The 14,528-nt window shown below is 43.2% G+C and overlaps 1 protein-coding gene and 1 non-coding gene across 2 annotated transcripts; one reads left to right on the top strand and one right to left on the bottom strand.

Annotated features, from left to right (window-relative positions):
* Positions 1-4,012: 4,012 nt before the first annotated feature.
* Positions 4,013-4,088, top strand: trnaa-agc (transfer RNA alanine (anticodon AGC)). The gene has a single exon. It is a non-coding gene; the product is annotated as a tRNA-Ala (tRNA).
* A 1,380-nt stretch (positions 4,089-5,468) lies between these two features.
* LOC106607480 (proline-rich protein 15-like protein A) lies at positions 5,469-10,364 on the bottom strand. The gene is made up of 2 exons (XM_014204471.3): positions 10,086-10,364; positions 5,469-6,142 (listed from the first exon to the last, which is right to left on the bottom strand). Exon 2 carries the CDS (start codon positions 6,083-6,085, stop codon positions 5,762-5,764), a length of 324 nt encoding a protein of 107 aa, XP_014059946.1. The 5' UTR covers positions 6,086-6,142; positions 10,086-10,364; the 3' UTR covers positions 5,469-5,761.
* Between the last annotated feature and the right edge of the window lie 4,164 nt (positions 10,365-14,528).

The raw sequence follows: 14,528 nt of genomic DNA, 5'->3' as shown, positions 1-14,528 counted from the left end.
TGAACCAGCTTATGTGGTGGGCAGGAGAAATCTAGTGATAGCTACACACAAGACGCACTGTTAATAGGATGCCTGTGCCTTGCTAAATTGGTATGACCGACACCTCAATCATAGGCCATGTCACTGCCACCAAGCGCAGGGCCTAGAATGGGCCAATGAGAGTTGCCCTGCCAATGTGAAAGAATGTGAGGTATTCTCTCTCTCTCGGCTGTTGACAGGAGTATCGACATTTAGGATCAGGCTCTGCTGCTTTGAGAAAATCTAGAGGATGTGCATCTCAACTCAGGCACAAACATGTATGTCATGCTGCTGAGTATGTGGTCACATGTGTTGGCTACATTTGAGTCATTGAGCAGACACTCTTATCCAGAGCGACTTGTAATAGTGATGCATTTTCATTCACACTTGTCCCCCATGAGAAACAAACCCACAACCCTGGCGCTTGCGCCATGCTCGCCACACGGGACTACACACAGGCTTTACACACTCGTGGGAAAAATACACACAGATGTACAACTTGCCATACACCGATTATGCGGAAACAAACACTCGGAGCACGTTCGCAGAAATTCCCACGCGTGAGTACAGTAGCCAGTCTAACAATGCAGGTGAGATAAAAGTCCACCTGAGTTAAACATTTCTGAATAGGTGATATCAGAAGTTGTGTACATGTATTAAACGTATTTACAGTAATGTTTCGTCGTGAGAGAAATCTGTTATTGCTGACGGTTGAAGTCTGTCTTTAAGACCCCACTGGGCACACACTGGTTGAATAAATGTTGTTTCCACCGACGTGGAATTCCTGTAGCCAGACAAGGACACCTGGTGTAAAGACGTGAGATCCTCTGGTGAATAACTAAATACAACTAAACCATTCTAAGGCAAATCAGGTTCTTAAACATCAAGGGTGGAGCATGGGAATAAAAGACAAAGATAAGATGCAACAAAAACATGTTATTTTCCGTTTCCAGCTTCACAAGAAAGGCACAACGTGGAATAGACATTGAATTGACGTCTGTGACCAGTGGGATACCGATAAGGTAACCCATACCGATAAGGTAACAGGGGTCAACCCATCCACTCACCTGTGACCTGACCATGAGTAAGTGGCCTTACAGATAACTACTTGACCTACAGCATGCATGTTCTATATCCTGACCTAAAAACTCTTGAACGTCCAACTTATACACACACACGCACGTCAAGTACTTTATACATAAACGTGACAACACATCCATTCGGTAACCTCCATACCATAACTTGTTAGTGGAAGGAGAAGGTGAGATGCTTCACAAGTGTTGGTATCACCTTAAGGCCGATCACTGATGAATAGCTAGTTAGTTATAGTTACTGAAGAAGCACAACGCCTCATACACATGTCTGTAGAGTTCAGCTGTCAACGTGTCTTACATCTCTGTCAACTGACAGCATTTTTCTACACCTCAACTGAAGATAAAATAACAGGTAGTTGGGTCAGACATTTGATGTAAATTGTCCACCGGAAGAGTTTGCTTACAGTAAACTGTAGTCCTGACTCAATTAATGTGGTATCTCTACAGCTTGATGTTTTAAACAGCACAATGTGAATGGTGCAAAGTGGGACTATTTACCACGTACCATATTTGCAGGAAGTTTGTGAAGGACCTATGCTCCCCAAAGAGCAAAAGGTTTTAAGTCAAATATTTTTTGGGGTGGAAGTTTCCTTTTGATAACAGAGTGTACCTGTGCCACCCGCCTGATTGTATAGGGGAGAGTTGGGTAAGTTCAGCCTTTTTTAACATTCAGCATCACTACATCAAGGAAAATATAGTATTCTTTCTAACACATATATCTACATATATTTCAGGATGTTGTGTATCCTTGGAAATAATCAGAATTCATTTAAACAGAATAGTTTTGAAAATATAGCTTGTCCAAATAAAGTGGTCTCTTGGCACAACTTCCCCCGGTATGGAGTAAATTGAGCTTAGGGACAGGGTAAGTTGAGCCTTTGGGTAAGTGGGTGATGGTGTCCTGTGACAGTGGGTGATAATGATGGTAGGTCAAAGTTTAAATCAAGGAAAGCTTATTTCTTTAAAATTTTGTGCACAAATTTGTTTACATCCCTGTTACTGAGCATTTCTGATTTGCCAAGATAATGCATCCACCTGACAGGTGTGGCATATCAAGAAGCTGATTAAACAGCATGATCATTACACAGGTGCACCTTGTGCTGGGGACCATAAAAGGCCACTCTAAAATGTGCAGTTTTGTAAAAAAAACAATGCCACAGTTTTGAGGGAGCGTGCAATTGTCATGCTGACTGCATGAATGTCCACCAGAGCTGTTGCCAGAGACCTGAATGTTAATTTCTCTACCATAAGAAACCCATTGTCGTGCCAGTGTTGTTTTAGAGAATTTTGGTGGTATGTCCAACCGGCTTCACAACCACAGACTACGTGTCCAAGGGGCGTTTGGGCGAGCGATTTGCTGATTTGTAAACAGTTTGCCCCATGGTGGCGGTGGGGTTATGGTATGGGCAGGCATAAGCTATGGAAAACGAACACAACTGTGTTTTCTCGATGGCAATTTGAATACACAGAGATACCGTGATGAAATCCTGAGGCCCATTCTCGTGCCATTCATCCGCCGCCATCACATAATGTTTCAACATGATAATGCACGGCCCCATGCAACAAGGATCTGAACACAATTCCTGGAAACTGAAAATGTCCCAGTTTTTCCATGGCCTGCATACTCACCCATTGAGCATGTTTGGGATGCCCTGGATCAACGTGTACGACAGCGTGTTCCAGTTCCCACCAATATCCAGCAACTTCGTACAGCCATTAAAGAGGTGTGGGACAATATTCCACAGGCCACAATCGACAGCCTGATCAACTCTATGCGAAGGAGATGTGTCACGCTGCATGAAGCAAGTGGTGGTCACACCAGATACTGACTGGTTTTCTGATCCACGCCCCAACCTTTTTTTTAAGGTATCTGTGACCAACAGATGCATATCTGTATTCCCATTCATGTGAAATCCATAGATTTAAGGCCTAAATAATTTTTTTAAATTGACTGATTTCCTTATATGAACTGTAACTCAGTAAAATCTTTGAAATTGTTGCATGTTGCGTTTATATTTTTGTTCAGTATACTGTAGATCTCTGTTCAATATTACTTTACCCTTCCATTCCTTGACTGTTGTTTCGATGTGCCAATTGGTAAGCAAGTTCTCTGCATTTGAGGCTACTAAGCCCATGAAACTGTGCACAAGATTCTTGATATGTTTATCAAGCTCAGACTCCACGTCATCAGATAAGACCTCGTGTGCCTCTGCTACTCTATCATAGCCTCTTTCACACAGGTACACGTTCGTTTTCCTTCTTGTCAATGTGCCTCTTCAGTGTCATTCTGTCTATTTTTTCATCCCTTGTTGCTCCTCGAATGAACTTCTGCCCTTATCTCTGTCTGTTTCTCTCTCTTTCTTTCCTTCTCTCTCTCTTTATCTCTCTGTCTCTGTCTTTCTCTCAATGTCAAAGGAGTTTTACGTCTGGCTTTGATTTCTCTGCCTTGTCACTGCCCTCTGGTGGTAGTCGATTGCCATAGCAGACTTGTCAAATGTTGGATCATAGCCAAGTAAGTGCATTCAATTTATGACATGCTATTTTAATATACGGGATATTTCATCCCTTATAATCCCTAATATAATTTACAAATACAATTTTGATCATAGTAGGACTATCTGCACACCTGATAAGCCCGGGTATGCAGGTCCAAAGGAGCATCAAAATGGCATGTATTATTATTTTATAACTAATATATAGTATACGCTTTGTGTATTGTTTCACGTTCATGAAGGGGTCATGGGAATAAACCGTTTGGGATCCACTGCCATAATAGACCTAGCAGGGTTGGGATGAATTCCATTTCGACTCCAGTCAATTCAGGAAGTACACTGAAATGCAAATTCCAAATCTCTTCAATGCTTTTCAATGAGGAAAATGTCGAATTGGAATTGGAATTTGCCTTCCCTGTAGCTCAGTTGGTAGAGCATGGTGTTAGCAATGCCAGGGTTGTGGGTTCGATTCCCACGGGGGGCCAGCACAGGAAAAAAAAAAAAAAAATGTATGAAATGTATGCATTCACTACTGTAAGTCGCTCTGGATAAGAGCGTCTGCTAAATGACTAAAATGTAAATGTAATGTTTACTTTCTGAATTGACTGGAATTCAAATGGAATTGACCCCAACCCTGCTGCCTAGATCGAATGTGCCAACTTTGCGATCATCATTGGGCTTGTTCCCACTAGAGGGCATCATCCTATAGGAGGCAATAGAATGAGTCCACAGTAACACAAGAAAGAACATTTCATTTCAATAAAATCTGACATATGTTTTAATTATAAAACAAGTCTGTATTTATTTTACAAAATGATTCCAAATGTACAGCATAATTTCAATGAAAGGGATTTCTGTCATTAAGTGTAGAAGGTGAAAATGAAATGAATTGTACTTTTTCAGTCTTTGTAGAGGAGGGATCTCCTGAGTAGTTTTAGCGAAGATGGTGGATAAATGAAGATAGTTCACTCAGGCCATTTACCATCGAAAATAAATAGTCAGTTCCAGTCTGCTTAACTGGGTGTGTCTACCATAGCCACCAATGCAATAGCAGCTGGGTCTGGTCTACTTACTTCATTGACTTTCATTAAACCAGAAAAAAAAAAACAGCAAGTGGGGTGCCTCGCTTCCTCTTCCATCTCTGGTTTTAGTTTGGCTTCAGTGTCTGCCAATATCTTCAAAAGACTGTTGCAAACACTAAAGCAACACTGGAGAAATGCATAGAAGTGATGTTGGAGCGTGGCTGTCTATTTATGAAGCAGTCCTTCACTTTTACATTAGAAAAAGCAACTAGAAGAAAAACTGAAAAGTTTGTCTAGTTTGAGGTTAGATTCTGAAAAGATAGAGGCCTACCGGTATTTTTAAAAAAGCTTAACATTTAAAAGAAAAAACAGGACAAAATATACTCAGGTTTTAAAACTCAGGTTAGTTTTAGAACAATTGATTTTAGAACAACTGATATTTGAGGTGACATGTCTATGAATGACACGTGACATAGTATTTTGCTATGGAAACCAGTCAACCTCCAACAGTCAGTAACCATGCCCTCTAGGTCATAAAGCTGTTATGCAAACAACAACGTCTGTTTCATACGTTACCTATTTGCTTTTGAACAGACGCGAAACTTAGCAGCACAAGTAAAGTACACATTCTGTACAGTACAATGACTGTACAGTGTAATATGCATGACCTGAAACTCCCCTGTCCCTATGATCTGTTGAATACTTAATAGCACCTTATTAAAGGTAGTCTGTTTAGGTATACATGGCCTAGGTAGGAAGCAGACAGACAGGGAGAATCAGGTGTCCCATTCTTCCACTGCTCCACTGATTATAGATGGGAGAGACAGAGAGAGTGTGATACTAAGATGCATACAAAGACTCTCAGTCCAGTCCCAGATCTCTGGGGAATAAAGAACAGAGATCTCTGACTGGATTGACACAAAATGTCATGGCCCAATGGGGTGCACTGCCTTTCATCTCTGTGCGTGTTACTGAGTGTGATAGAGGGACCGTGTGAAATGGTGAGACCAACGTATGTGTTTGAGGGAGAGGCAGAGAAAGTCTTCTGTGTTTGAGTGTGCACGAATTAGTTTGATAGAGAAAGACGTGGATTTTTGGTGTGTTTCCATGTGTGTATGTGAACTCATTTCCCAGCTCAGAGGTTCTTGTCGCTAGGCTCGTGACCAGGGAACAGATCGGGCGTTTCTGCTAACGTGGCCCTGATCTTCTTCTTCTCTTTAAAACGTCCTGAGTGGGACACTTTGACATGGCGTCCCTTGGTGGCCGTCTTATCTACGATCCTCTCCAGACGGGCGTTCAATTGGCTGTCCTCTGTGGCGCCCTCCACTGGCCCGGGGGCTCCACCGTGGGGTGTGGTGTTGCTGCCGTACTCCGCTGGGATCTCGTACAGAACCTTGGGCTCCGACTTCTTCTTACGTAGGAAGGTCAGCTTCCACCAGCCAGGCGATGGGTCAGCCATGACCACACACACACACACACAGAGAGGAGGGAGAGCGGGATGGAAGAATGGAGGGCCCTTGGGTTGAAGTAGGGAGAGAAAGAGCGAGAGAAGTTTAGTAATACGTCAGTTAATAACTGTAGCTTTATAGCTCCACAATGTTTACAGTGAAGATGGATCAGACATGAGTCATGACCTCTCAGAGAGAAGAGTGAGAGAGGGAGGGAGGGAGGGAGAGTTACGTAAATCCCCCTACTACTCCCTTCCCATTCCCCATTCAAACTCCTGCCACACCTCTTACCCTACGCCCTAACCACAGTAACCTGACTCCAACCACTGCCCAGCTCAGATCGATCTGTGTCAGATAGATAATGTGTCAGGGGGAACGTACTGAGCCCTCCTGAATATTTCAGGGGAACTCAATAGGCACCATATGGTGGAGGGATGACAGGGCACCGCTGGTGATTGGGTTACCCCTAGTGTGTGTTGGCCAAGCTAAACGTGTTGGCTGCTAATAGCGCCTCATATTTCAGCCAAACCCTTTCTAGGATGAGATAACACTCACGGGTTGCCCAATCTCTCGTACCGAGGTGCTGCTCTTTGAATCGCAAGTGCCGTGCTACAATTGTCACTACTTCTGGCGCTACTACTGCCATTACCAATCCCTCTACCATTGTTGCCACCACCATCACAGTAAATATGACTACCACTACTACAACAACGACTACTGCTAACGCAAACCCGAGTATGAGGTTAGTTCCATTCGGATGCAGTCATTTCTGGGAATTCATTTACTTATTTTTCCATCTGAAATTCCCCTGGCCTGGGTTGAAAACGAACCACCCGTCAGAGTAATTCATTCAACCGGGAGTTTCTGTTTAGTGTTTCACTTCAATGGCAGTTTCCCTGTCAGGACTAGAGAGAGAAGTACCCTTGTGAAAAGCTTTTTAAATTCCAGGTACACCGTTCTGCAAACAAATATTAAAGGGACTTCCAAAAATCATGTGTTCTGTAGTGTGTTGGTGCAGGTTAAGTGCTCCTGCTCAGACTGTAACAGTCGTGGGAGAGTTTGGCTGTTCATTGTGTAATACAGGCAGAGCAGGTTGTATTGTCTGTCCTGTGGGTTTCTACACAAGTAAATCTTCCCACATAAGCAAACATGTACTGATTTACCAGCACACATACTATAGCAATACAAAATTGACATCTAGAACATAAAGACCAGACTAACTATGTCATGCGCAGACAAAGGCGAACACAGGCATGCAGGCGGAGGGAACACACATATAGCAAACACATGTAGCAAATGTAAAAATAGACACACGAACACGCACACACGCTGCTCTGCCCTCGCTGCACACAGAGAAAGCCTCGGCTTTGTGCCACTCTCCCCCCAGAAGAAGGGAATAGGCCATTACCCACCGGTCGCCTAGCAACGCTGTGGAAATTTCCATAGAATATGCTAATGTGCTTTTGGTGATCTGTTTGGGTGCTGGTGACTTTTGGCCTGATAGCTGAGGGTTGGGTTTTGGTTTGTAGATGAGCGAACAGAAGCCAAGACTGCTTTTTTTCTTTCTCTCATGACAAAACAGCGGATACACTTGGCCAACATGTTCATGTTTGAGTTCCTTTAACTGGTTTGCTGCCAGGGTGAAACTTTCAGAGGCAAAGCTAGTCTGGGCATCTTTTTATCTGCCTCAGGCATAATTATTATTATTATTATTATTTTATTTATTTCACCTTTATTTAACCAGGTTGGCAAGTTGAGAACAAGTTCTCATTTACAACTGCGACCTGGCCAAGATAAAGCAAAGCAGTTCGACAACATACAACAACACAGAGTTACACATGGAGTAAAAACAAACATACAGTCAATAATACAGTAGAAAAATGAGTCTATATACAATGTGAGCAAATGAGGTGAGATAAGGGAGGTAAAGGTAATAAATAATAATAATAATAATAGTCTGTCTAAGATATGCCTGGTCTTATATCTGGCTTTATGTGTGATCATTTCTTGGTTACAGTTGATTTTTTTACCTGTCAATTGTTATTCAACCTAACATATTTGTAATGCTAAATGGTTTATCTGGGTTTACTAATACATGTGTCAGTCACCTGACTTTGTAATACTGCCCTATTTGTGGTTGGTTATCTTGCAGTCAAAGTGCAACCCATTTTATGACCCTTCTAACGCGGTTTTACTTATTAGTTCTATTGCCCGTTCTATTGCCCATTGGAATGCCAGTCAGTCAGTGACATTCAACATAGCTCATTCTCAGGTCATCAACTCTGTCTGTCTCTCTGTCATTCCGTCCACCTCTTGTCCTTTAGCCATCAGTAACCTAGATTTACCATTTCACACCCTCCTTCAGAGCAGAACATCTGTCAAGTAGCTGGACCATGTCCTGGACTAGTCGTTGGCACAGCCAGTTGTCCAGGTCAGCAGACAAGGTAACTTACAGTAAAGCTCCAAGTGCTGAGTTAGTTTCCATGATGTCATGAGGAATTCCATAAGGAAACATGAAATCTCAATTTTAGAGAATCATTCATTTTATGGCTGGGGCTGTGTTGCGTGACTATTTGGAACGGCCAAAAGGCAATCCCTTCCATGTTGCTCATCCAGAAAATCAATCAAACAAACAAAATCACCACGTTATTATTCTTTCTGAAAGAAACTATATCACCGGTAAGTCACAGGTAGTCAACTTGCGCTTAGAGCCCAGATGTCTAGTGAGACCATATCACCGTGCACTCTGTAGCAACCCTTCCAGTCATGTGGAAAGTCTACGCTACGGTAAACATCCACCTGTGCGTGCAGACTAGGGTTAACGCCACTGACGGGCGAGTCACCTTCGGTGATAACTGCCTGCATTAAAGCCGATGGCTCCATTCTCAGACTCTTCTCTGGGAATTCACACATCAAATATTTTTACGAAATGTGGAGCCCGGTCAAATATGAGGTAGAAAGTCCCTTCAAATTACGACCTAACTTCTCATGCATCTGTCAAACTTATTGCGTTAAGCAGACTTTGACTCAATAGTGGCCAATATGCTGGCCATTAGGGCTGTGGTCATTCCCTCGAAGGATATACTATACGTGTTTCGGTATACGTTAAATTGGTGCCGTGACTATAAGATCATACAGCTGATAATTGTTAGCGAAGAGTAGGATGTCAAGGCGAGTTACACAAATGATGGCGTCACGTTGGTATTTTACAGCTGACGTAGCTAGCGAGAGCATTGAATTGAATCCATACAAATGTAGACACATTGACACACGGTCACCAAGGCACAGTGCAATCAGTTAGGTGCAGTGTGTACTAACAGCTTAGTGTTTACCCAGTGTGTGTGTGTGGTCAAAAGGCTCAGTGTTCAAAGGTCCTTATTGCTAACTGGTACGAGGGGCCCAAGGAAGCCCGTTCTGTCTGAAGTCCACTTTCGGGCAGTTTAAGAGGTATTCATCTGAATTAGGTATGTTACGGGAAGAGGGTAGTAAGCACGATATTTCATGTTGTGGAGAAAGATACAACTAGCTCTTACATTTTGATCGTCAATATTTCATCATTACAATCTTGCTATCTGGCAAAATGTTGTTAATTGTACATTGTCAAGGCACAGTTTAGGGTGTGTGTGTGTGTGTGTGTGTGTGTGTGTGTGTGTGAGAGAGAGAGAGTGTGTGTGTGTGTGTCCGTGTCCACAAGAATAGTAAACAAACAAAAATTTGACCAACTGGGGACATTGTGTTGGTCCCCACAAGCCTAAATGCTGGGTTAAAGTTAGAGTTAGGTTTAGGGTTAGGATTAGGATTAGGAGCTAGGTTTAGTTTTAGGGTTAGGGTTAGGAGCTAGGGCTAGGTTTAGGGTTAGGGTTACGGTAATGGTACGGTTAGCGTTAGGTTAAGGCTTAGGGAAAACAGGATTTTGAATGGGACTGAATTGTGTGTCCCCACAAGGTTAGTTGCACAAGACAGTGTGTGTGTGTGTGTGTGTGTGTGTGTGTGTGTATGCAATAACCTCACCTGTATATATGTCGAGATCTGGAGACGGCCTTCCTCCCAAAGTTTAATAGTTTATGGGAGAAACCCTGCTAGGAAAGCCAAATTTATCGACTCAAATATCAGATCATTGCCACTCCAATATCCACTCCAAAATCTTCTTCCACTCTTATCCTTTTACTGCTATCCTTCCCTTCGTCTTCTTCGTCCTCCCCTGTACAGTCTATTCTCTCTCTCTCTCTGTCTCCCTCTCTCTGACAGTCAGGTGTAGAGCTACAGGTGCAACCTTCGTCCCTCCTCTTGTCACACAGATACACACTCAGCTGAGTGGAACACTACAGACTCCGCCCACTGGGACTTGGGCAAACACAACCAGGGCGACAGCGAGATGAGGGAAGAGCGTAGATCGACGCTCAATAGATCCGCTCGACTTATTACATGTTCTGCCAAAGCACTCTGACAACACTTTCGCCGTGTCTGCAATGCAAATGCACTGTTGGTTCAGTCAGACAGGAGGCTTGTTAATACCAACTATGTAAAGCCTTGTAGAGGTCAGAGAGGACGAACATGACTTTATGGTTATAGATCTGCGTGCCATTAGATATCATGTTGTATTCATGTTGATTTTCATCATGCCTGGCGTTATGGTTTTGAATGGCTCCCTCAGAAGTAGAACGTTGGTTAGTATGTAACCAAACGGCTAAGCCCTGGGATGCATGAAGGAAGTCCATCTCCGTGGCTTCGGTTTTAATTGACATCATTGTTGGGTGTCAGCGTGTCGTTTAGAAGCTCTTGGATACATAAACCACACGTGTACCAATATTACACTCCTGAATATACAATAACACAGATTCAGACACACACAAACACCTACAATGACGGGGCAAAAAAAGATATTCCGTATATTTATTCAAAGGGTAAGACAGCAGAAGTCTCGTACAACCCTCTTCAACCCACTGCCAATATCCAGGTTCAGGGAAAGCGAAACCTACGCAGACACAAACGTCAACTACCCGATTAAAAAAAAATCTCCAAGACAGCTTGTGATAAGGCTTGAAACTGACCGATCACGTGTCAGTTGAAAACATCCTTAAGACCCAAAATGGCTGCCATAAAACCAAAGAGGCCTATATAACCTAGCTCACCTCTCCCTGTAGATTGGTCCTGTCCCCACAAGTCTAGATAGCGTGGTTCCTCGTGTCCAGCTCCAAGTAGTCAACCGTCTGTTTGCTAAGGCCCATAAACCTATGAGCATGTGATAAGCGTCTCTAGAAGGGCGATACGGACAATTAACACAATCAAGGCGTGCCTTTTGGGTGAAAGCGTTGTTTCATACACATGTTCTGCCGGTGACTTTCCCTGAAGCAACATGCGACAGTGGGCACGTACCGTTTTTCTGACTACCTACATTGTGTTGGCTGCAACTTGAGCTAACACAGATATGAACCCATTGTCCTATATCCTAATATCATGTTATGACTATCTTAACTCTATAATAATGATAATAATACATGCATTTTATATAGCGCTGTGAGCCATTTAAAAGATCAGATTGAAGAGGGAGGAAATTGCCTGAGCAGCGCCCCTGTCCTATCAATCTCTGCCACGGCACATCATGCAAAACTTCCAACAATGCCATCCTCAGATCTCAAGCACATCTCAGCTTCATATCAGTTTGTGTGTTCTGGGCAGAAGCGGTCATGTGAGATTTGATCTGGTGATGAGCTCTGAGTTGGAATAAGAGCCACTGCTGTATAGTGAGACCTATGGGCAAGCTTGACAGCACAGTACAGTGAAAAAGCATTACAGTTCAGGGCGGCTTATAAACCTTATTTAAAAGGCTCAGACCATTTTTATCAGCACAGCAACATGCACCCTTCCCTCCCTCCCTCCCTTTGTCTGATCTCATCTCTCTCTATCCCCCCCCCCTTCCTGGGACAGGCTGGGCGTGAATGTGTGTCTCAGCATGAGTGTGTATTGGCAGATGCCTGGCAGATGCCTGGAGAACAAACACAATTGAGAAGGGACAAACCATCCAACACCCAACAACGCTGTCTTTTACCAGCACTGCACAAGAGTTCACATGGTTCTACACATACTGTTCCTTCTGACCTCTGACCCCAAATGAGTGTTTCAGTACTTCAAACACATAGGTGTGGAGAAGGAGAAAGGGCCAAAGGGACCATGTGTGTGTTCGTATGTGATAGAGAGGGGCACAGATGAGAAGAATGATTATCTCTGCATAGTCACTTTCCCCCTACCTACATGTACAAATTACCTCTGTATATAGCCACACTATTGCCTTTTTATTGTGTTACTTTTTATTTAATTTTTTAGTGGGGCTGTACCACGACTGAAATGACTGATGTCAGGAGAAGAGCCAGGTTGAATAGTTAATTATATTGATTTGGTTGACTTGGTGGATAGCAACAAAAAAGTAGACACAACATCATTCACTTGAGAGAAGATCTGATTAAATATCATTTGTAATCAACAGTAATGTTACTTTTACATCGATGGCAATTTGACATGACTGTTTGCTGAGACTGGATTATCAAATCTATGTGAAAATATAGTAAAGTGCCCACGCAATGAAACGCTCATTCAAAGCAGACACCCCGTACAGAACTGTAGCGACGTAGATAAGCAAATACGTCCCGGCATCAATCACAACTGGCTCGCAGATAAAGGAAACCCATGCCACGAGACAAATAGAAGATTCTTTCCTGTCAAACTGATTCTACGTACAGTATAATCTACCTGCCAATCGACTAGAGAAACTGTCACTGTCACATCGTACTGTAAAGGCATGTCAATACAAAATGCACTGTGTTTTACCCAGATGTCATTCTTGTCGTTTTGTGTGTGTGCTTTACCCAGATGTCATTCTTGTCGTTTTGTGTGTGTGAGTGTCTGTAGTGTTTTGATTTTGATATGTTGTTGGTTATGCATGTATTGTGCTGTTAGGTGTTGTCTGCCAGTAATCAGCCAGTGGGTATAAATTGTTTATTGAGTTGAAGTGGTTTTTACAATAGCACCTCCTTGTGGACAGAGACTAGAAATGCACATACACCCAATGACAGAAGAGACATGCAAGGATTCCATCACCTTGCCCCCCCGCCCCCCACCTCCCCCAAAAAAGCTATGTGACATCTCAAAGAAAAACTGTGATAGTCTCTCTTTATAATCTACTACTGATGCCAGACGAGGCATTTGGGTCAAATATTTCCTTAAAACAATAAAGACAATCAAATAGCATGTCACCTGATGTAGTACCCACATTACCCAGCAGAGGGCATCCGCCAGCATTGTACATGACATCACTGGGCACTGCTGGGCTCTCTGCCATCAAACACAGGGCTGGCACTCTGCCATGGCAGTAACTTCACTCGTGCTGTCTTGCTGGTGGCAGACCTCTAAAGCAATTAGGCAGCACTGCTCTCTGGCACTAGGAAACCTCCATGGTACATCGGTGCTGCTCTCCCATGTGGCATGTTGGCTGTGGGTCCACTGGGTCAGTCTAGCGCAGCTAGAAACTCTGGGTCCTGCTCCAAGTCCTGGGGAGCGTCGGACAGACTTACAGACTACAGTCCACTGGTTGCTAGTGGGGATTGTTGTACCACGACGCCACTGAAATGACTGATGTCAGGAGAAGAACCAGGTTGAATATGTTGGGGGGTGTTTTTTTAACTTACCAATAGCTGTTGTCTACGCACATGAGCTGGTTGAAGTCGTAAGGGAGTCCTAAGTAACACTGTCACCCTGGGGTCTCACCCTATCATTGCAGGGAAGGTGATCAGATGGGCACAACGGTTTGAACGTTTTTTTGTCGTCTTTGTTTGCGGTACTATGGCGATAGGACACCAGGTGGCAGTAGAGCATATTGACACTCATTATTTACACTCAAAACCTTGTGAGTTCATAATAACAATTGAGAATGTTCTGTATATTTTAGGATTCAGACACACAGTTTATAAATACAGTATTCTACTCAATCAGAGGAAAGAGCAGTGAAGAACAATGGGTTGATCATTGGTAGAATAATGAAGAGGGAGAGTGATGTTTATTTATTTTCCTTTTTGTACTTTAACTATTTGCACACAGTTACAGCACTGTATATAGCCACAATATGACATTTGACATGTCTCTATTCCCTTTGAACTTTTGTGAGTGTAATGTTTACTGTTCATTTTTTTATTATTTATTTCAGTTTTGTTTATAATTAATTTCACTTGCTTTGGCAATGTAAACGTATGTTTCCCATTCCAATAAATCCCTTTGAATTGAGAGAGAGAGAGAGAGAGAGAGAGAGAGAGAGAGAGAGAGAGAGGGGGGGGGGGGGGGGGGGGGTGCTCTGTAAATGTGATTCTGAAGGAGGGCTGTCCCCTTAAGCACAAGGTAGCCCCCCTTCACTCTCCTCTCTCGCTCTCCTTCCCCTCTCTCGTCTCGCGTGCGACTCCATTTTAA

This window comes from Salmo salar, chromosome 06 (genome assembly GCF_965601325.2).
Source record: "Salmo salar chromosome 06, fSalSal1, whole genome shotgun sequence".
Taxonomy (NCBI): Eukaryota; Metazoa; Chordata; class Actinopteri; order Salmoniformes; family Salmonidae; genus Salmo; species Salmo salar.
Note: the sequence above shows the minus strand (reverse complement) of the source record. Positions and strands in the feature narration are given on the sequence as shown.